Source organism: Gymnogyps californianus, chromosome 18 (genome assembly GCF_018139145.2).
Source record: "Gymnogyps californianus isolate 813 chromosome 18, ASM1813914v2, whole genome shotgun sequence".
NCBI lineage: Eukaryota > Metazoa > Chordata > Aves > Accipitriformes > Cathartidae > Gymnogyps > Gymnogyps californianus.
This window is the reverse complement of record NC_059488.1, coordinates 10,636,554-10,659,287: the sequence shown is the minus strand read 5'-3', so window position 1 is coordinate 10,659,287 and position 22,734 is coordinate 10,636,554. Positions and strand designations below refer to the sequence as shown.

Genomic DNA, 22,734 nt, shown 5'->3' with positions numbered 1-22,734 from the left:
CCCATTAGAATTGCAAGCCTTTTTCATGCATGGCTGGTTCCAAAGTTCTGTGCAGCAGGACTCGGGATTGAAAAATGTCATCTGCAATTATGCATATTTTCATCATCTTCTATCATGCAAATCCCCCCACCCCAAGTATGCAGCAAATGTTTTGTTTGCATATGTAGGTCAACCACAAATCTTCAGTGGTCTAACATAAACATTGGAAGCATAGGTTGATGTGTACAGATTTAAACCCAGTCTGAAGCATAACACTACCACTGACATTTTCCAAGTGGAGTCTGTTTACTAGATATGTTTTCTTCTGACTTTTCATCTTATAAAGCATTGCTTTCTTACTGATTTGTGAAAGTACAACTGACAAGATACTTGCCATCATTGCAAAAGGAACTATTAACTTCAGACACGGATGGATAGTTCTTCATGAGTAACTTTTTTTTTTTATATAATAGCCCGAGGACTGTGTTCTTTTTCAAAATGGTACATTAAAGTATTTCTGCTAATAATTCTTATTTTGCCACTGGCAGGAGCCCAGTTTTATATGATATTTTAAAAAGATTGTATGTTCTTTTTGCAAATTACATGCTACTTAATGTTTTCCTTGTCTTGGCTATCTTTAAAAAAGAAAAATATAGAAAAGAATACATTTATTGTCCTTATGATGCTAGATAAAAGCTAGAAATTTTGATCCAGACTCAGTAATCAAAAAGCTTACTAGAAGAAGTCAAATTTATTATTTAAGAAAAATGTTACTTATTAAACTCATAAGCTTGATGTGTTCGCATGTCTAACTCATGAATTCTGTATACCACGAGTTGGCAGTACAGTTCACCTTCAGTATGAGTTGCTTGGATCAGCACATTATCGTGATGTGAAACTCATACTGTTCAATTTACTGTCTGGGAAAGTGTAATTCTTAGAATTAGGTTTTCAGTGAGAATATTCCTGCAAATACATGCAGAGTACCTGCTAGCACAGTTCAGGGAAACAGGCCGATCTCTGGGGTGATACTCCAATATGTTACCCATCAGTGGTCTGCATCTGCAAAATTGCTTTATTACCAGGCTCATCCTTGGCTCTGACGGTTACCTATGCACATCACAGGAAGGTGTGTATTTGCACACACAAACATCAGGTTGACCATGTCATGGTATAATGACCCAGTAAGTTACGATTTAGGATAAATGAGAGTGAAGTTGTTGGCTTGAGAGATAAGTAAAATACTGTACAATCAGTGTCCCTCCCCATTCCCATAAAATTAGACTAGCACCTCTGTTATATTTGATATCCTGAATTTAACTAATAAAAGTACAGGAACATTACATTAGGAGTCAGATCAGGGCTCTTACAAGGTGAGGTTGGAATTGAAATATCTCTTGAAGGTATCTGATACTGTGCCGATAAATGTACATTGTATACCAATACTCTGCCAAATTCCCTCCTATGTAGGAGAGCACACTTTGTCCTGTCCTGCCTACAAATACCATCACCACTGTGACACTGGAAGATGATTCAGAAAAAAAATTCACTGATATTTTTCCCAGCACAGTCTAACAGATATACAGTTCTCCTAGACAGAATACACATTCTTGTTCACTTGTTATCACAAGAGAGTAACAATTTCTTATCAAAAACTCCCTCTGAGCAAGGGTCTCAGGAAATAAGCTTGTGTTTAAGAGCACACAGTAACTTTAAATATCCCCTCTCCTCACAGGGGACAGATGACCTGAAGTTTCATATTCCTCTCCTGCTGCTAGATCCAGCTTGCAGTATTCAGCAGGATACACTCTCCTTCTGCATTAGCTTGCTACCTTATAACTACTCAACCTATACTTTACTCCCCTACCTTGCAGTACCTGAATACCACGTACAGTCTGACTTCATGCTGCACACTACAGACCATCTCTATTTATCTCAACATGAAATGAAGTTTTTATCCGTACAATACAGTGCAAACCAGGTATCTGATATATTACAGCTTCTCTGGTAGAGAAACAACTAGTACGTTATTAGCCTGTAAGAAATGTGTATATATCATAATTAGAAATAAAAATATTTCCCCTTTGCAATCATTTTGTTTGGCATTTCCCATGCTCCAAAGCCTCTTAATGCCTTGGCCCATCTTAACTATTTCCCTGGCTTTCCTTCAGCACTGCTGACGTTGGTGAGGATAAATCTCTAACATATGTTAAAAAATGTTATCCGGGGGCCTGGCAGTAAAATAAGAGGCAGAGTCAGGTCACCATTTTAAATCACACTCCAGCTGGCAGACACCAACTGGAGGTGGTTGGTGAGACAACCAGGATGTGACCTTCAATGATGGACACAGAAAAGACCCCACCTGGACAGATCATCCTTGCCAAAGTTACAGGCCCCTCCGAGCTCCTGCTGGCACAGGGAAACGCTCCCAAGTGTTTAATTAAGAATTGTCACAGCTATAAAAAAATAATGCACATCATTTAATAGCAACCTGAGAGCAACCAACAGCGAGCTACATGACCTCAGCCTTCCTGGTCACTTCACACTGTAAGACACCGTGCTGTAATTAATTAATTAATTACTTTCTTCGTTGCCTGCAAGGGTAAATAGCGGAAGATAGGTGATGCACTGAAAAAATATGGGTAGAGTTAGAGTTGCAGGTGAAGCTCTAGTTGGCTGTTGAAATAACACAGTATCTTGGTGATTAAACTTTCTTCTTTATAAACTAGTGCTCACTTGTGGAAAAGGGTCCACACGTATGGAATCACAGTTACTGGTACATTGTGTCTCATGTCTTGGCTTCTGTAAAATACCAGGGAGCATGTAAGGTGAGAATGAGAGATTAATCCAGATGTTCCTAAAACCTGATCTAGCAGGGTAAAAGATACATTCATATCTCCTCCTGATCTGAGGAGTTCCATAGTCAGGAGCTTTGTCTTGACACGACCTTTTTATTTTAACGCGCAGCTAATTGGAAGTCCCAACTTTTTGCTGCATATATTTAAATTTTGCTTTCATTTAAATGTTTTCTTCTGATGTCCTGTTTCAGTCCTGCTCCATATCAGGAGCATGACTCTAGTGACAGCTCCTTCGCACAGGATCCTGATTATTCCTGTTTTTTTTCCCCCTTCCCAAGTCTTGCATCTAAACCCGGAATCCCTTGCAGCCAGGCTGGATTTCCCAGGGTGCAGCGCCACCGCCTGCCCGCGCTGCCCCTGCTACCCTGCACTTTCCAAATTCCCTAAATCTCCGTTTTTGCTACCCTTCAGACAACGGCCCGTTTGCTCACGTGTTCTCAATTTCATTGCCTCTTAACTAATATTGTGAGGGATTCATGTATCTGCTGGTAAGGCTGTTCATTCCGTTGCTGACATTGTAAAAGCGGCTTTCATCTTTTTTTGCTGTGTGTTTGACTCACTTGGGCAACGTAAGGGTGTGTTTAAAACACAGAGATTAAAGTGACTCTAGCAGCATGGTATTCAGCTGAAACTGTGCAACACTAAATAGACTATGGAAACACCCATCTTGGGAGACGTTTCTAGCACACCAGAGGGTTTAGGGCCTAAGGGCCCTTCAGACAACGTGCCCCACGCTCCCCCTCAGAGCGAGAGGCCCAGCGCCGCTCTGCCAGCCGCACGCCCCAGCATGGGCTTTCCAGGCAGCTTTTGATTAACAATAATTCAAGAAAACACAGAAACTAATCAAACCATACAGTGGATGTTAGTCCAGGACATTAAGTTGGTCATGACTGGACAAGGGTGAGGAAACTCAAGAGCTGAGCCACGGTGTCAGTCTGACGCACAGAAGCAGAGCTTCGTCTCTCAGTAACGGCACCAGGCCCCCCAGCCTCAAGTGAAAATCACGCCACCACACGATAAGGAATGGATTTAATTTTTAAGCCACGTGGGCAGGGGTTTCGGTGGCAAAGGCAACGGCTGTCAGACGCAGCCGGATCCACACGACCGGCCTGAGGCGGTGACCGCCGCGTCAGGGCGGCCGCCACTTACGGGGGTGATTTCCCGCCCGGCGCCGCCCGCTTCCAAGATGGCCGCCCCGCCCCGCGCCTTTCCGAAATGGCCTCCCCGGAAGAGGCCGGCGGCTCTGCCCGCTCCCAAAATGGCCGAGGCGGCCACAGTACGTCATTGCCGGCTAGGCGGAGCGAGCGGGGTCCCCGCCTCACGGCGATTGGCCCCTCGCGCGCCCCGTCCGCCGCTTCGCTCTCATGGCAACGGGCGGGGAGCGGGGGCGGCGGCCGGGCCGAGGCAGCGCGCCGCGGGATGGAGCCGGCCGGGGCCCCGCCGCAGGGCTGCGCCCCGGCCCGGGAGGCGGAGGAGCCACCGGGGTCCCCGGCCCTCCCCGCTGAGGAGCCGCAAGGTGGCCAGCCCGCCGGGGCGCCCCCGGGGGAAGGGGCGCCGTCCGCCGCGGCCGGCCGGGAGCGAGAACGGGGCCGCCGCGGTGCCGGCCCGCAGGGCCCGCCCGGGCGGGCGGCGCGGGGCAGGGGGCGGCGGGCCCCGGGCCGGCGCGGAGGGGAGGAGGGGGGCCGCGCCGCCCGGCGGCCCCGCGTCACGGTGGACAGCTCCAAGGCCAAGACCTCGCTGGAGGCGCTGAAGATCAGCCTGCGGCAGCTCCGCTGGAGGGAGGTGAGCGCCCGCCTGGCCCCCGGGGCGGCCGGCAGCCCCCGTCCCCTCGAGCCCGGCCCTCAGGAGGCTCCTGGGGCTCTGCCCGGGGCCGCCTTCCCCGCCTGCCCCCGGCTCCGGCGGGGCCCCGGCCCGGCCTAGCGGTGGTGCCAGCTCCGGCCCTTCTCTCCGCTCCCCGCGCTGCTCTGCCGGCAGTTCTGGGGAAACCTCCCCTCCGCTGCCTTGGGGTCTGCCTCTGGCACAGCGTTTCATCTTCCCACCCCCCCCGCTCCTCCTTTTCCCCCCGCTGCCTCCCTGAACCAGCGCCAAAGCAGGGTCCTGTAGCCGGGGGCTCATCCCGGCTGGTGTCATCTCGACGCTGGGGTTATTTCTAATTAGATGTCAAGTCTGGAGGCTGATTTGATTCATGACCAAGAGTGCTATCACCAGTTACGCAAGTCAAAGTAGGGGTAATCGGATATTATGCTTCAGAGCTTAAACAGATCACTGGAAAGGGCAAGAAAGAAACCTACCCCTATGTAGAAATGTTTGGCGCATTGTGTCAGTTTGCATTTCTTTCCTTTCACCCTTCCCCCATAGTATGGGTACATGAAATAAGGCTCATGACCCCGGACAAAAAAGTATGACCTGATGATAGATCATTTGTCTGATCCGATGGCAAAGCCTCTGCATCGCAGATTATCTTGAAGACGTGTCAAAGAGCGTTGTGTATGAATGAAATAATATTAAACCACCTAAAAAAGCATACATAACAGGCTTTAGCCTTCTAAATTATTGTATGTAGAGAAAGTATGGCTTTTTTTTTTTTTTCCTACAGCATGAGTTATATGTTTTCTCTGTGCTGTGTGAGGAGTTCAGTGTCTGCCTGTCTGTGCTGAACTGGAGGCATGACAATATGGGAGCTGGCACAAAACTGATGCTTTGGAACTCCTTATTTAAATCGTGAAGAGATTTCTAATATGTATCTTGTTATAGATGTTAAATTGTTCTCAAATTCTGAAGATTTTTGTTCCATAATAGCTTTATAAATGGCTTTATAGAAGTTCAGATGGCTTCTAGGAGCTTTTCGAGGAACTTCTGTAAGAAAAAGGGTACTTGTAATCCATTTGGAAGAGGGAAACTGGAGGGGACATAAAGTGGAAGGATAAAATCTGAGGATGAACTGTTTCTTTGTGTGCAGAGTGAGGGTGCAGCCGCGTGATCTATGGCACCTGCTCCACTTTACAAAGCTGCTTTTCAGATGCCCACTCACAAGATACTAATATTTCTGTGCACCTGATGCTTTTTTAACAAAATTTGTACGGACTTGGGGTAGACAGTATGTTCTGTGTTGTTCCTAACCTCAGAGTTAAGCACTACAAATTTATTTTCTGGAGGATTGAGTGGCAGTAAATATTACCTGTGTTTATTCATAATGTCCTAAATACCTCATACCATGAAGAGATACATGCTCCTTGCCAGGAAGAGTAATGCTTTTTCATTCTCTGTCTTCATAAAATTTTATTTCAAGGTTTTTGTTATTTAAATCCAGTGGGAGAATTTCAAAATCTCGTTGCACAAATGTTCCAGTTCTCAACTCCTGCTCTTACAGCAAAATAGTAATGAAACACCAGAGGCATGAAATGAAAACCTCTTCCATGTACCTCTCTTACCCCTCAGTGCACCTGTGGAGTGTCTGTCAGCAGCCTTGATCCATGTTTTACTCAGTGACGTACAGAGCAAGAGGGACTTCACGCTTAATTTCTTCGTTCTTATGGTTAAGTTTTATGCTCAGAGTGCCCGGTGCCCTTCCAGTGAGTGTTTCTGAATTACTGATTTAAGTTAGCCTCGCAGATTATGTTGGTAATGAGCCATACTTACTGGTTAATTTTGTCTTTTCTGTTTCCTGAGATTTTAGTGTTTTGCATATCTGTCTTGCACTTGGTATTCTGTCCTAGAAATTGACTTGTTTCACATGCTCTTGTTCCTCTCTTGAATATCTGCACTGTATTAATCAGCATTCTCCTTCCTGCTCTGCATCCCCAACAGCAACCGCTTTTGCCTTTACTTCATCTTTCTTTGTTTACTGTCTCCCTCAATATCCTTTCTCCTCCATCTGTTAGTTCAGTCAATATTTTTCATTTAGTCTGTTGCTTCCTCTTCTGGCCACTGTGTGCTCTTAATAAAGAAGAGACCTAATACGGAACTTTGTAATGCTTGACTGTACCATCTAGGTGGCCAATAATTCATTCCCTGTAAACAAGTCACCGCAATGTATTTCTGTATATTTTTCACCTTATAAATAGGTTAATAAGTATGAATGTGATGTTACTTTTTGTCAAGAAAGTATTTTCTTGTATCAATGTGTATCTGTCAAATCAGTTTTCTCTTTTTTTCTTTTTTTTCTTTCTTTGTTTCCCTCCCACCCATCCACCCCGCCCTGAAGGTGGAAAGAGTAATGAAAGGGGAACCAATATTAGCTATGACTCTTAACTAGTACTGTTTACATTGTGGAAAATATGAAGGTGAAAGTCTTCTAGGATGGGAGCAAGACAAACTATTGACTTCAAGCTAGCAGACTTCAGTAGACACAGGGAATCAGTAGCCAAGATCTCGTCTAGATTTGAAGAGAAAAATAACATTAAGAAGAGAAATCCAAGGAAAACTATTTTATTCAAATTACATATAATTTTGAAAGCTCTCCCTTGCAAATGTTTAGAAAAATAGCACTGAAGTATTTGTTCCAACAACTATCATTGATGGCCTAAGAGCCTTGGAAATAGTTGCACTGTTACAGCAGGACCAGCAGAGGGAACACAGATGATGTTTCTTGTAGGATCCATAAAAATAATGTGAAAAAAATCTTAGAAGTAGTAATGAAATGCATATATTTTAAATACTAATGTTTCAGGGGCTGGTATTCTACTGTCATCCCTTCTATAATACTTTTCAAGGTGATTGCATCTTGGGCTTTGGTTTAGTATATTTGATCCTTCTTCTCCCTCACCACTTCTTGTACATTTTTTCCCATTGCTGCTTTTGTTTTGTTTCTGTTCTTCTCTGTTTGCTGCTGGATGTGTTGGCTTGAGTATTTGTTGGGCAGGAGACATTATAATAAGCTTTTTAAAGTGGGCTCCTTTTTATCGATAACTTTATCTAATGAATAGCATTTATTACAGTGTCATATAGGCTTTTGTTTTGGTTTGTTTTAAGTTGTACATTCTGAAATCTCCTTGCTGTAGTTACCCTGACTTGCTGGAAGAGCTTTGTTTCAGTAATAGTCTATTATCCCAATCTGCTCCCTGATAATTTGTAGAAGTAAGACATAATGCACCGTGTGGTTAGAGAGTTGTCCACATGGTCGTAGTTCATTTTAGTAAACTAACACACGGTAAATGCCATTTTAAGACCAAAAAAAAAAAAAAAAAAGGAAGAATACTCTAAACATGGCTAATATTGGTGACCAGTTTATTCTATGGCACTGATACATGAGGAAGAGGTGAAAGAGTCCAAGAGAGAGCAATTTAACTATTGAGATTCTGTTATTGGAAGCAAAAGACAGAAAAAAACCACCCCTTTTTTTTCAGCTGTGGGAATTTTGAGTAAATTAAATTTTCAACCATGGTAGCCCTGTCTGGGGTAACGCACAGGGGTGGACCTTTTAAAAAGCATTGCAGAATTTTAATGTGCATGCCAGTGAAACAATTACTCCCATCACTAGATTGGACTATCTGATTTAGTGTGTCAGATTCTTTAAATGAACATGATATGCCAAATGAAATAATGGGCACAAATTGAGCTTGCATCCTGAGTTTATTCATCACTTAATAAATTATTTCTTCGGCTAGCTTTCAATTACCAGGAAAATGGAAGAAGCAGATGTCTCGGGCATCAAATATCCCAGCATTAAGCGTTTCATTTGTCTCGCTGTTCAATAGCTGCATGGAGGCGTAGAAATAGTTTGAAATTTTACGCTGGGAAAAGCTGACTAGAAGACAGGAGTCATTTAACTTGTCATTAAACATGATGGAACAGACTGATGTGACCCGTGAGACAATTTAAATTATTGGCTTCTAATCAAAAGGTAGAAATGACCTGTCAAACAAATTTGACTACGATGGATTATTAATTGTGTCAAAGTTGTGGAAACAATTCTATTCTCTTTGTGGCTCCTTGTTTATTTGTTCTGACAAATGCCCCCCAGCTCTGAATAAAAAAGATTTTAAATAAATTGTTTGAAGAGTTAGTGAATTGATTGCAACCTGGAAGTTGTTTGCAGTGACTGATCCTAGGACCAGACTCTCAGGTTTTCTGCACAGGACGAGCACACAGCAGCAAGTACAGCTCCAGTCATGCTTACAACCTCCGTCTCCCTACGGCTGTGAGCACCTTGGCTTTGGCATCAGTTAGTGCAGATCTGAGGCTATTCCAGCTGACACCAGGTAGCTGTAGACAGAAGGTATTATGAGAACAGAGGACTGCTTCAAGCATCCACCTTTCTTTTTGGCTAGTCCCCTGCACCAGGAGCTGGCAGAAAGGCCTCTTTTACCAGAATAAGATTAATTTATACCTGCCTGGCCCTGCCAGAGGGAGCCAAGTAATTGACCTTGTTGTTCCTTTCCAAACACTATTCTTATGTAAAAGTATAGCGTGGACGATAAAGAATCCTTCCCAGCTCATTCAGGAGGTGAGTTTGATCCCGTTGTTGGATAAATCCAAATAATCTTGATTTGTCAGGAGCAGGGAAGTTGCCGTACTATCTGAATCTCTGATGTGGGTGTGCAGTGCTTCCATTTTCCAGTCCAAAGGTGCTCACTCTTCATCTGTTGTGAAATGATTTCTGTTCAGTGTTTGTAAAGTGCTTTGATATCCTCTGTAGATGAAAGGTGTTATATAAATGCAAATTTCATTCCTTTCATTTCAATTTCATTTAATAAATAAATAAATTGTTCAGGTTTTAGTGGGAAGGGCGCTCTGAGACCTAATACTGCATCTGTATTCTGGATATACGTGTGGAGAGAGGTTAAGGCCACTGATTGTCTTTCAGAGCCTAACAGAATTAATTTTCACTTGTACAAAAACAGATTTTGCAGGCTGAATAATAATGAAATAAGTGAAGAATCTACTGGCTCTGTTAAATTGGGTATCCCATCCCTACGAGTAAGGAAACAGAGAAAGGATGCATTGCTCAATTAGCATTTTAAATTAATTTTTCAAGGCTATTTACTGAGGAAACTGAAATTTTAATTAAACTAGCAAATAAAGTAATTCACTCAAAAGCTTTATGAGATTCTTTTTTCTGTCATATTGAAAAAAAAATCCAGTGCTTAAAGAAATGTTTTAAAGCAAGAAAAATTGCATTTGGAGTAAAGAACAAGTAGTTTCTGCAAAATACTGTGGTTCTTTCAATAAGTAAATGGTACTGAAGTCATTGGGTGATGAGGGTAGTAGATATTTCATATAAGTGTGTCCTAAAAGTGCTGTGGTCAGAAATATAGCATATTTATTTGAAAAAGATGTAACCTAATAATAGAAGAGATTCCTGTGAATGTATTCCATATGGTATTTAATTAATGACGTCTACATGGAGTTGCAGATAAAATGGTTTTTTGGATTGATAAAAGGGACTGTGTCTATGAGAACAAGTGTGGAAAATAAGAGTACTTTTTTTACACAAAACTAATTATTATTATTATAATATGGATTACAAATGTTTGATTTTTTAACAGTAATTTTTTTGCTTTGGATTGTTGGCACTGCTAACTGATGGGGCTTTTGTTCTTATTGCTGGTAGCTTGCTTTTTTTAAACCATTTTACTACTGTTAGAAACTGTTGTTATCGGCAATTGGCAGCGCTGTTTCAGAGCTCTTCAGACTGTTTAAAAAAGGTTGATCTTTTTGGTAAGAGAAAACTATACAGTCTTCCAATTTATGATGAAATCTTGTGTGAATGGGAAAAGAAGCTCTTAAGTTGTTGGAATACTTAACGCTGTTGAAATAATTGCCTTAGTCCTTAATAGTTGAAACATATATGCTCAACAAATGCTTAATTAAATGATAAGCTTTTCTTTTAAATACAGGCTATTAGTCCCAGAAAGGAATTAATACTGTATAAATTAGTATATACAACTGAATATAGAAAAATGAATAATACAGTTATATCACTTAAATGTCTGGTTTTGAATATCCATTTTACATTTATTGCAGCTTGGACACCAATGTAAATCAGCTTGCTCAGAAAGCGCTTTGCAGTTACAACTTACTATTAATTTACAACAATATTACTAACTACATGTATTCCCTGAAATAAAGTTCTGGGGAGTAGAAATGTTTCCTGCTCATGCTAGACTGGGAGCACATGGAGATGCCACGCAGTTGGGGGTGAAGGGCCACCGTGGGTACGGATGCAATCTGGGAAAGGGGTTTGCATTGCCGAGCTGCAGGGGGGGAGCACAAATATAAGCCATGAGACTCTCGGCATTAAATGGTGATCTTTTTAAGAATAGGAGTTGATTTAGTAACTGCCGGTAATGACAATTCCTCCATGACCTCTAGTGCTTTTTCCCCTTGATGATTGCTTATCAGCCCTTAAACTGGGCAGGAAAAAAAACGCAACCCAAAACATTGTCAGAGTTTGTTTACTTCCTAGCTGTAGCACTTGTTATTGCTGTGCCTTCATGTGCCGGAATTAAGTGCTTCTTAATGAAATTTTATTCCCTGTAATAGTATTTTAAATTACAAATGAGTCATGCCTTAATTGTGGTTGATAACAAGCTTGGAGTTTCTCAGTACAGATCATGCCTCTCAGTCATTTGTTTTTAGTTTCTAGAAACCTTTCGTGGTTTGTTAACATCTTGAACTTTAGAGTCTTGAAATGATCAAAATATTTTTAGTTTTGCAACCAAAATATAGAGCATGTTTTCTTTTGACAGTCAGAAGACTGTTCTTTAATGGTTTATGCTTAATATGAGCATTTAGAAAAGTAAGGAATGAATGGGTATTGCCAGTTTGCTTCAAAACTTGTCTCCTATCTCTTTTCCAGTTTCCTTTCGGCAGACGCTTGCCGTGCGATATCTATTGGCATGGGGTATCATTTCATGATAATGATATATTCTCAGGTCAAGTCAACAAGTTTCCAGGTACCTTACTTCTGTTTCTTGTTTAAACAAATGCTTTACAAACATGATTATTTTAACTGTTTCTGTGTTTTACTGTTTTTTAATGTGAATTATCTGCCTAATCAGCTGATAGTATTTTTAGCATATTACTGGTTTTGGTAGGTGATTTCTGCTTAGGGGGTAAGAATATCAGAATGGGTGTCTCAATTTCTGAACTGAAATTTGTTTTGGAGAAAAAGTGTTTTTGATTAAAAGAATACTTCATATGTATTAATTCAGGAAAACTAAGAGTGTTAGGCTATAATTTAAGTGAAGTGTGCAATTATTGTATGTTATCTAGCATTGATAACAGTGCTATATCTTTGGATTTGGTTTTGATTCAAAGTGGAAAGAATCTGTTTTGTTTCGTACTCTGGCCTATCTCAGGGAGAAGCTCGAAGCAGAGTTCCTCAAATAGATTTTTTTAATATTGAAGAGTTCATGTCAGCCCTCATCTTATGATGACTCTTCTACTTTTTTAAGCTCCTTTTTTTTTTCTCGTTTAATCCCTGTTGAGATCTCTCTAAATAAGAGCTAAGAGCTTAGGTATTGACTTATCTAAGCCCTTTACTTCAGATTTATTGCTGCTGTTAGTATGCTGTGAGAATAAGAACCCTCAGATATCGAACTTTATGCTTTATTTACCCTGACTTTCTCCTGTCTGTGGGAAGTTCACATTCAAGTATCGGATGGTAGAGTTTTCTGGTGGTTTAAATCTGTATTAGATAAATGTTACTCTCTCTGTATTCTGGCTTCTAGGCGGTAAGCAAGTGGCCTGCACAGTAGTCAAAACCACAGAGTCCTTCAGAACTAGACCTGATTTCCAGGAGCACTGCGCTAACTTGATGCTGGGTTTTACTAAATTCTTTCTCTTGAAGACGAGGTCTTGATGCTTCTCTTAGTTATTTGTGAGAGATTCAAAGAATCTGAAAGGGTTGGTCCTCAGAAAGACTTAGAAACTTTTCCATAAAAGTAGCTTTTTAGTCATGTTCCCAATGGAAATAAGACTTCAGCAAATGCGTATGTGTTCCCTGTCACTTTCTGTCCTCCTTGTACCTTTGGAACCTCCTGGCCAAAATCACCTGTGCTTGACAGAGGTTTGCAGTCACAGACTACTGAGTTCCTGTAGGTTTTGTGGAAATTTGCCGACCGTGTAGCAGAGAAGCCCACGGATGATGTTCTCACTGAGAAAGAAACTGCAGCATGAACTAAGCCGTAATACTTGAAAGCATATAAACAACATGGGAGTAACCCTGAATGCCCTGACCTTGGGAAAAGCTTCTACCAGAGCTCACATGGATCTGGAAATGGCATGATCCAAGCATGAGATTCAAGGATCTGGAAATGGCATGATCCAAGCATGAGATCCAAAGCTGCAGGAAAGCAGCTAAGTTTGGCTGCTCACAAAATAACCTATTCTTTCTGATGTAGTTACTTAAGTGAATGCAAAGTAAACGCAAAGTGGTTGATTATATTTAAATCACATTTTTACCTATTCCTGGAACCATAGCAGGCTAGGGCAATAATTTTGGATTATGGCAAAGACAGTAGTTACTATTCGACTAAAGCTTTCCCTCTATTATTCTGAGCTGTATTTTTGATAATTAATTTTTTCTAATATGATACAGTAATACATACAGTATGAAATATGGCAGGAGAATGCTACAAATGTTTTCTCAGATTTTAAATTTTAAAAGTTTTTCAGCTTTATTGAAAGCAATGACTAGAGTGCCTACCAGTAGGGTGAGTAACGATACAACAATTTACTTTTAGGATGAGACTTCAGTGCAGATTTGTCATCACTTTCAGACACTGTCTATTCTTTTCCCAGGCATGACAGAGATGGTACGTAAAATTACACTGAGTCGGGCAGTGAGAACAATGCAAGACCTATTTCCTCTTGAATATAACTTCTATCCTCGATCCTGGATTCTGCCAGAAGAATTTCCCCTCTTTGTGGCTGAGGTAGATTACTTTTACTCTCAGAATAGTATAACTTGTTGGATATTGTTGCCATGTCATTCATTAGTTTTTTTTATACCTACCACATTATTTAAAATCACACTTGGGTGCTGTGGATGACATCTCTTTCAATTTGCCTGAGATCAGACATAGTCTGGATGAACTGCTTTTGTTTATGTTCTAGAATAAACTTAAAAACAATTACGCTTCTCTGCAATGCCAGAAGAGATGTCTGAAAATTAAACAAGGTAGAACCATAAGCCCTTTCCCTGCATATTCTACTGAGTTTAAAAGGGCTGAGGAGGTTCCAGTACAGTGTGTGGAGTGTGGTGCTTCACCAGGGTCATTGTCACTGAAGTCTTTTTAGTCCATCCTGCCTGTTCTATCCAAATCCTTCAAAACAGCATTTTTTACTGTGCGTTGTTAAATATACTCACACCTTCCTGAATAATTGATTGAATCTTTTGTCAGACTGTTGCTTTGTTTAAATATTCAGAATGTAATAAAATGCCATTCTTTTTCAGCTTTTTTGAAAGAAAAGTGATGCTGTGTGTTGGTGTTTGGTTCTGTTATTACAAATATTTTTTTTAAATATTGTATGTGTTTGTTTTAACCCTGTCTGACTTGCCCAGTGCATTCTTGTATTCTACAGTATCCTCTGCTTGGAAAAGTGAGAGAAAAAGGTATGGATTTTAATAGACTTCTATACTGTGTGTTACTTTTTAGATAATTACCATATCCACAATCCAATTAAATCCATGAACATCTTTTATTATATACTCTTCAGGTGTGCTGGGTCACTGCCATGGCACTGTTAGTAAAACAGTAAAAATGAATAAAATCCCAACAGTACTTCAGCCTTATTGCTTTAGATGTAAGACCAATTGTAAAAGGAGTGTAAATTATCCAATCAATTTAGCAATGACAGGTAGATAAGTGCAAATAACTTCGAAGTAAACTTTCAAAATGGTGCACTGGGGTTCTAGCGATGACTCTCTTGGGAATCGTGCCCGTCTCAGTTACAAGGCACTGATTAACTGAGCAGCGCGTAGCAATGTGGTCTGTACATCAGGTTAAATGCACAGACCCGCACGCTGTCAGCAGGTGGCACTGCAAATAAATACTTTTCTCTGGTTGAACGGTTACTGGAGTGAAAACGATTCATTTTTTGTTCCAAGAATAACAGATGTCCAGTAACACATTCCTAGGAGTTTCCTTTGCATATGTTCTTCCATCTGTGTTTGAGAAAAGCATAGTTCTTGTTATCAAACATTATATTTTATGTTGTAAGAGTTTATGTTCTACTTAACACAAGTTTGTAATGTAACCCCTCCAAAACAAGAAAAAATACAAAACAAAAAATTCCAAATCCACTGTGAACCATAAATGGTTCAGAACACTTTTCACTTGCAGTTTCATGAGTTCTCAGTAGGAGCTCTCCAGTCTTTTCTGTTGTTTATTTGTTCATATGTGGTTTTGTTTGCTTTACAACCAAGGGACCCTAATGCTGCTGAAAATAACAGCTCTCTGAGACTGAATTTTCAGCTTATTCACAAACAGGTACAATACAGCATTGGCAGTGCCTGCATGTTAGACATACCCCATAGGAACTGGCATATACTTGAATATGTGAATGCCATGCCTACATTTGTCTGAGCAAAAGGTAATTTAGCCATCTCTGGTACTTCTGGAAGTAAAGCTGTATTGTCATGGGCTGCAACTACTAAGTACATAGCTCTAGATGTGTCATGCTGAAACTCATGTTGCTGTACCTTCACTATTACTAGTATTCAAGTCCTTTAGGGCATAGTTAATTACCAAAAGTCACAAATTCTGTGTCAGTGTAGGTTAGACATGAGAAGATGGTTTGGTGCTGTTTGTAGTATAGGATTTTGTCGCAAAACGCTGGACTGAGAAATTAACACATATGAGATTTTGCCTGTGATAGAAACGACTACTGAAAGAAGAAACTCCTTGAGAATTTAGATCTCACTGCCGCCTCTTGAAGCACTACAACATTTCAAAATAATTTCTCTCAAATATTCTTATTGTGTCTCACTTCTGTAGACATGATCATGAACTTTTATCATACATTGGTATCAATAACTAAATCAAATGCTGTCAGCTTTTCCCACTTTCCCCTATACCTAAACCCAGGTAGAAAACACTACAGCTAATTTTAATATTAATCTTCTGTGCTTTAAAAGCCAGTAATTGATGAGAAAGCTGCACTCTTGAGTTTGTTGTGGATCATCTTTGTATTGGGAAATACCAACAAAATGGTAGTTCCCTTAGTGTCATTTGTATTGAAATGAAATGGTCGTAGGTATTTTTAACAAGGGCTTAAAAGTTCATTTTACGAAGTAAATCTGTATTTAGCTATTTTCAATATTCACCTATTTTTTACCTTCTAAAACATTTTGTACTAACATGTCACTGTAACAGAAGGTGAATTACAGATAAGCAAATCTCGGGTGCTATGGTAATCACCCCTTCACTAACAGAGAAGAATCTGTGTGCCAAGAACTTATTTCTAATAGGAAATTCCAATTTCTGAAAAGTAACTAGCTTGGGATTCAAACCAGGACCTTGATTGCTCTCATACTACCTTCTTTGTGTTGTCTGTGAGGATGATGAATAGGCCCAGTGTGATTAATTTTTAATAAGAATCTAATTTGGACAGTCTAATTTCTAGCACAGCATATTTTTGGTGGTTTAATCAGGTTTTCAGCTTTTGAATACCTCTTAGGCATAGACATGAATATTGTAGTCTTTATGCTGTCAAATCTTATAGCCCATTATATGCATTTTTTCAGAACACTATATTCATTCAGCGTGTGTTTCCTCATGAAAGGCAAACCTGCAACTGGTGCAGATTTTCATACCATTAGACATCATACTACCCTCTTGCTGTTGACTGTAAACGGTTAACATATTTTTAAAGATAATTTCCTTCTGTCAAACTAAGTACACAGTAATATCTCATTTCATATAAACTGATTTTCCTACATGACTGAATTTTCTAAGTCTAGACAAGCTGCCTCATAATGAGAATTTGAAAGAATGTAGTTGAGGGGATTGTGGAGAATTTGAAGACGACTGTCAGGAATTTCCTTGAAGATCAAGAAACCATCTGCTTTCTTCAAGACAGTCAATCTGCTGAAAAACAAACTGACCTCCTTTCCCCACCGTCCTATCTTCATCTGCCATGTGTAAGTTTTGATGGACTAGAAGGCCTGAATAATATCCAGGTCTTCTAGTCAATCAAAAAATGGACTAGAAAATGATGGAGAAAATTATTTCCTTTCCAGATAAATGGAAGGAGTTAAGTATGATATCTATGAAACCAATGATTGTTAAAATGCAGTACTTCGAAAGCAGATTGCTGTTGCATCTTTAACAATAGTCCCTGGAAAGCATTATCTTTTTTGAAAAGGTGCTGCTGTAGCAGAGCAGAAGTAGCCTGAGGCATGACCAACAGACATGGGAATGGGAGGCAGATTGCCCCAGCTGGTTTCATAGAGGTTCTTTATTACTTTCTGCCCTAGTAGACCATGATTGACACTCGTACATAGTAGGGTATGTTTAGTCATAGAGGTTTAACATTAACCAAGTATCTTTCTGGGATGCTGACTTTAACAATGGTGAACCAGAGAAACTCCTCTAGTATGCAGAGTAATGTCACGTCAGGGGAAGATTGTTCTTTAGTGGTAAAAAGACTAGCGCATAAATCCTGGTTTCCTTCTTTGCACGTCTAGGCCTGCTGATCTACTTGGACCTATTTATCCACACGCTGTTTATGTAAGCCTGATCTCCATTGTCGTGTTTTGTCCCTCAAAGTGACCTATTTTGAAGAAGGATCTTTCATTGAGTTAGTGTGACACTTGTCCATGAGAAAAAAGCTAGTCTAAATAATTAATCTTGAATTTCTGCTGTAGTTAGTAGGATGGCTTTTAGCAGTATGATTCTCAGTGAAATAAATGACTGGATAGGATGGAGCCAGAAGTCTTTCAGGCCTTGGGAACGTCACCACCAGCAGAGCTGCGCCTCCCATCTGGATCAGCAGCCTAATGTAGTCACAGCAGAGGGTGTTGTCCGAAAATCACGATGATCTGACTGGCGCTCAGCCTCTTCCTGTGTGTTAATTTTTTTCTCTTTAATTCTGCAGTGCCAGGGCTGATGGTGGCAATTGATTGGGTTTTTTTCTTTGTTAGCTTGTATCCTCAGGCATCTTAAAGTCAATCTCCAGTTGTTGCTGGTGAGCCGCAGGCCTGGGTAAAACCAGATCACCGACTTCGTTCAGCACGTTGCTGGCTGAATGGAGAGAATAGCAACTGCAGATCTGGTGCCGTAAAATGTGTGAACGCACGAAAAGAGTGGTCTGTACCGTGACATCCCTCCGTGTTGAAAAGAAGAGATTTTAAGTGCTTTATTCTTCCGAATCCTATGAGTAGCTGATAAAAATGTTAGCCTGCATCCTGCCTTTTCTTTAGCTGCATTCTTTGTTAGGGCTCCCTGTGCCACCGCTGTTAGGAGTTTCATGAGCTACAGTCCTTCAGCATCTATTCATTGAAACCTAGATTTTATAGCTGCATTTTGATAAATTACAATTTGTGCTCTAATAATTTATTTCCTCCTAAATGTTTGTGAATGCAGTGGTGCTATATTTACACCTGTAGGGACTTTATCTACACGCGGAGAACAGCGATAGAGCTTGGGGAGCTACAGAGGATTCCTCATTAGAGTCCTGTTGCTTTACCATGAACTTAAAGGGCTGCCTGAGAGGGTAATGCAGCAGTTCATTTTCCACTGGTTGCTCAGTCCTTGACCTCCAAACCAGTTGCCAATTAATACCACTTCCCTTGGGTTTTCTTTTTGTTCTTGGTGTGTGCCAGTTGGATCACTACATTCACACTCCACTTGCCAAACAGCTTCCCATAGCAGTGAGCACCACTGGTGCTGATGGGATTTGGAGAGACAGCAGACGGGCCTTCAGTCAGCCTGTACCTCAGGTAGCTGCTTTTTTCCTCCTATGTTTCTGAAGGCTGAGACATGTTAACTCACTGGCTTAAACATGCTCACATTCTTTCCTTGCTACATGTTGTAAAACATGCCATATTTTATGAATAATTTTTTAAATTCATCTAAGATAACTCTAAATCCTTCCTGACTTCCTTTCTTTCTTTCTTTCTCAATTTCATTTCTACTAATTGAGGCATCCAACTCTCTGCAGTTCTTACTCTTGCTATACAAGTAATAAATAAAGTAAAATTTATTTAGGCAATGGGAGCTATGCATGTAACATGAAAGATCCGATATTCAGCAGATATGTCAGGCCCTTACAGTGACCTAGTTACTGTCTTCATGATTTTTTTCGTCCTCAAATAAAATGCATTGAAGCTTGCAAAGTTTAGGTTTGCTTCTTGAGGATGTGAGCTTTGTAGGCAATTTAGATGGTGTAATTGCTCTTTTCTCTGATATAAAAAGATTCCCTAATTATATTGAATTTTTTTTTTTGAGAGAGAGAGTTTTGAGTGAATATATGCTGTTTACAAAAGTGCAGATTTGAATCCAGCAGTTAGTTACTGGTGCCAAGTTTAATTCTGACTCCCTGTATCCAGTTGGGAATGACATTAGCGTCCACACATTCCCTGCTAAATGAATGTATCAGTTTAGCATGTTCAAAGGCCAAAACAACCTTATTACAATAATCATGTTTTGGACTGCCAACTATTAACAGTCTGTTCTAGGTGGGATTATTTAATTTTCTCACAGATAAGATAACTGATTTTTTAGGAAAGAAAAATGGCCATGTCCCTCTTTTTATTTTTTTATTTTTACTTCTTTATGTAACTCCTATTAGTTTTTTAAAACCAAAACCTCCAAAGATATTTATTGTTGCTTCCAAGAAGCTAGTTTCTATAGAAGGCTGTTGTCTGTTATAGTGCCAAGCCCTGTTTATGCCCCAGAAATCAAGCTGCTGATGTCAGTATGTAGAAATGACAGTGTGATTGAGCAAAAAGTTCAAATTCAATTGCCTTTTGAATTTGAGACATTTGGATCTAGATCTGAGTTTTAGACCTTTTTTTTTTTCCTTTTTATTCTTCTCGCTTTCTATGTGAGGATGCAGACACCTCTCTATAATCCTGTAATTCTCTATAATTGTTTTGTGCTTCATCTTACTAAGGCCGCATCTGGGATTCTGTAGGACAGTTAGGTTCTGACAAACCACAGGTACTTCCCCATCACTGTTGTTACAATTTCTGTTTGTGGTAAACCATTTCCCTTATATACCCCAAGAATCTAGGACACAGTGTGAAAAAAACCTCAAGATATGGGTATAATGGCTTATACTGTACTCATGGATATCTTCAAAGCAGCAAGAGAACTGGATACATGAGTATCGAAGTCCAGGCTGCTGTAAACAATACAGAAATGGGTCATGTAGTCCTCCAGCGACATTCTCAGAAAGTATTAAAGTTGACATTAACAGAGATCTTTCATGGCAAGGCACTACAAACAATGGAAAGAAACTGCCACTGAAGGGTACTGGCTTGCTAACTTTTCCTTTTTTCTTTTTTTTTTTTTCCTCCTTTCTCCTTTTTCTTGCTGTTTCTGTGTCTTGATGATCTTTATACACATGCTCACAGAGTGTTAGTAGGTGTCAAAATTTCTTACCTGCTATTTCCTTTCTAGTGAGGGCATCTCCCATCACCCCATACATAGTAAGTTCAATTGTCAGTGTGTGTCTTTTGGAAAAAATGTTTTCCAGAATGATTCTATTAATTTAACTTGTTAGCAGTAAAGAGCATTTGACATAACTTCTTAAGAAATCTGCAAATTGGAAGCATTTCTCTGTGAAAGAAGTGAAATGTATCTCGTGTAGTGACTTTTCTCAGCATTTATGCATATTAAAATGCATTATGCTGATAGACGTTGATGTTAGCTGTTTGCGAGCTCATACACTGAACCAGCACAGCAGTGGTGAACGTCTGAACACAGATTGAACATCTGCACTAGCTTGAGGAAATAACAGGCCAGGCATAGCGTGCTTTTGAGATTAATCCAAACATTTTGATTTGGTACAAAACGCCATCAAATTCTCCACCAACTTTCCTCCCTTTCCTGATTTCACACTAGGTACATCTAAAGAAAGCATCTGAATTGTCATGTGCTATGAACAGATCTTCCTAATACAAATCAAATCACTGAGAAGAGTTGTTGAAATCGTGATAGAATTTTCTTTATGTTGCATTGGATAGAAAGGTAGTAATTGCATGTCAGGCCTGAGGGGAATTCTGGTATAATTTAGAAAGCCCTTCATTTTGCGGAATGGTGATAGGTAGCAACTAAGGCATAAACTCTATGCTTCGTTTAGTAAATTTGTGGTATTCCCCTAATATCTGTACATGGCTCAACATTCCCTAGTCTTACTAACACTGGGTATCTGACTGTGAAAAATATTCAGTGGTGGAAAAAGGTATTATCAGTGCCAAATTTTTACTTTATCTTTCCTTCTTCCAGTACTGTTCGTCTGCATTCATACCTCAATAAATAAGGTGCCTTTCCTTAGGTTAATGATTATCTTTTTCAGTAGTTGTTCAAAATGCAGCATGAAAGTTTAACTTTGCCGTTTCATATACATTAGCGACTAATAAAAGGGATCTCATGAGATATACAGCATTTCATTCTGTAAATTGGTACATAACATTGAAAAGAAGTTCTTGAAATCATTTATACAACGGCTTGTTAAATAAAATGACCTTCGTCTGTACTAGTAATTCCCTACTCATGCTTTTTTGTTTGTCTTTGTGCTTGTCAGCACTGTTTATCTTCTACCTTTTTTGCACGGTGTTTACTACTATAGTGATGTGATCATGTTATTTTTATTTATTTTTGTTTATGAATGCAATTTGTTGGCTTTCATAGTATCAGCCCTTCTCCCCCCGCCCCCCATTTAGTGTCTTTCAGTGTAATCCTTTTCCTCCTAGGTTCGTATGATGAAAGACAGTGATCCATCCTGGAAGCCCACTTTTATTGTAAAACCTGATGGAGGGTGCCAGGGGGATGGAATCTACCTCATTAAAGACCCAAGTGACATCAGACTGACGGGAAGCATCCAAAGCCGGCCAGCTGTGGTCCAGGAATATATTTGCAAACCACTGCTTGTTGACAAACTGAAATTTGATATTCGTCTTTATGTCTTACTGAAATCTTTAGAACCCTTAGAGATTTATATAGCCAAAGATGGACTTTCTAGATTTTGTACAGAGCCCTATCAAGAACCCACTCTAAAAAATTTGCATCAGGTTTTTATGCACTTAACCAACTATTCACTAAATATCCATAGCGGGAATTTCATCCATTCTGACAATGTAAACACTGGCAGCAAGAGGACTTTTTCAAGCATTCTGTGCAGACTGTCTTCCAGAGGAGCTGATGTCAAAAAGCTGTGGTCAGATATAATTTCACTGGTGATTAAAACAATTATTGCACTGACACCAGAACTGAAAGTTTACTATCAGTCTGACATACCAGCAGGAAAGCCTGGGCCAACTTGCTTCCAGGTAGGTTGGGATTTCTGCCAGGAATGCAGTTACTTCTATGTATGGATTCATTTTCTGGATGTTTAATTCCTTCTCTGAAAGCTTTCTCTAGTTATGTTGCTGATCACTGGTTAGGTGTAGTGCATACACTGTGAATTGCATTGCATGAGCTCAGAGCTTAGATTCTCCTCACCCAAGTTTTACCTTACAAATCTCAGTCTCCTGACCTATGTTATACTAGCCATAAACATATATGGAGAATTTTCAATGGGTGTCAGTTGTTAGTAGCAGTATTCACTCCAGTTTCCATCTTCTAGATGTTATAACTATGAAGCTTTGCAGCTTCCTAATGCAGCTGTGATGATGGCAATTTTAAGACCCACGTGTCATAGGTGTTAAGATTACATGCAGTATTTAGAGATGGAGGTAGTGTGAAAGCAGCCCTTAGTATCGAAGACAAATGGTTTCAGTAAT

At 40.1% G+C, this 22,734-nt stretch overlaps 1 protein-coding gene across 2 annotated transcripts in view; it reads left to right on the top strand.

The window, feature by feature from the left end:
* Window positions 1-4,256: 4,256 nt before the first annotated feature.
* TTLL11 (tubulin tyrosine ligase like 11) overlaps window positions 4,257-22,734 on the top strand; it is a 52,159-nt gene continuing 33,681 nt past the window's right edge. For both annotated transcript variants that reach the window (XM_050907724.1, XM_050907723.1), the window contains exons 1-4: window positions 4,257-4,619; window positions 11,638-11,734; window positions 13,584-13,717; window positions 21,706-22,281. In XM_050907724.1, coding sequence (XP_050763681.1) covers window positions 4,257-4,619; window positions 11,638-11,734; window positions 13,584-13,717; window positions 21,706-22,281 — 1,170 coding nt within the window. The remainder of the gene's footprint in view (window positions 4,620-11,637; window positions 11,735-13,583; window positions 13,718-21,705; window positions 22,282-22,734) is intronic.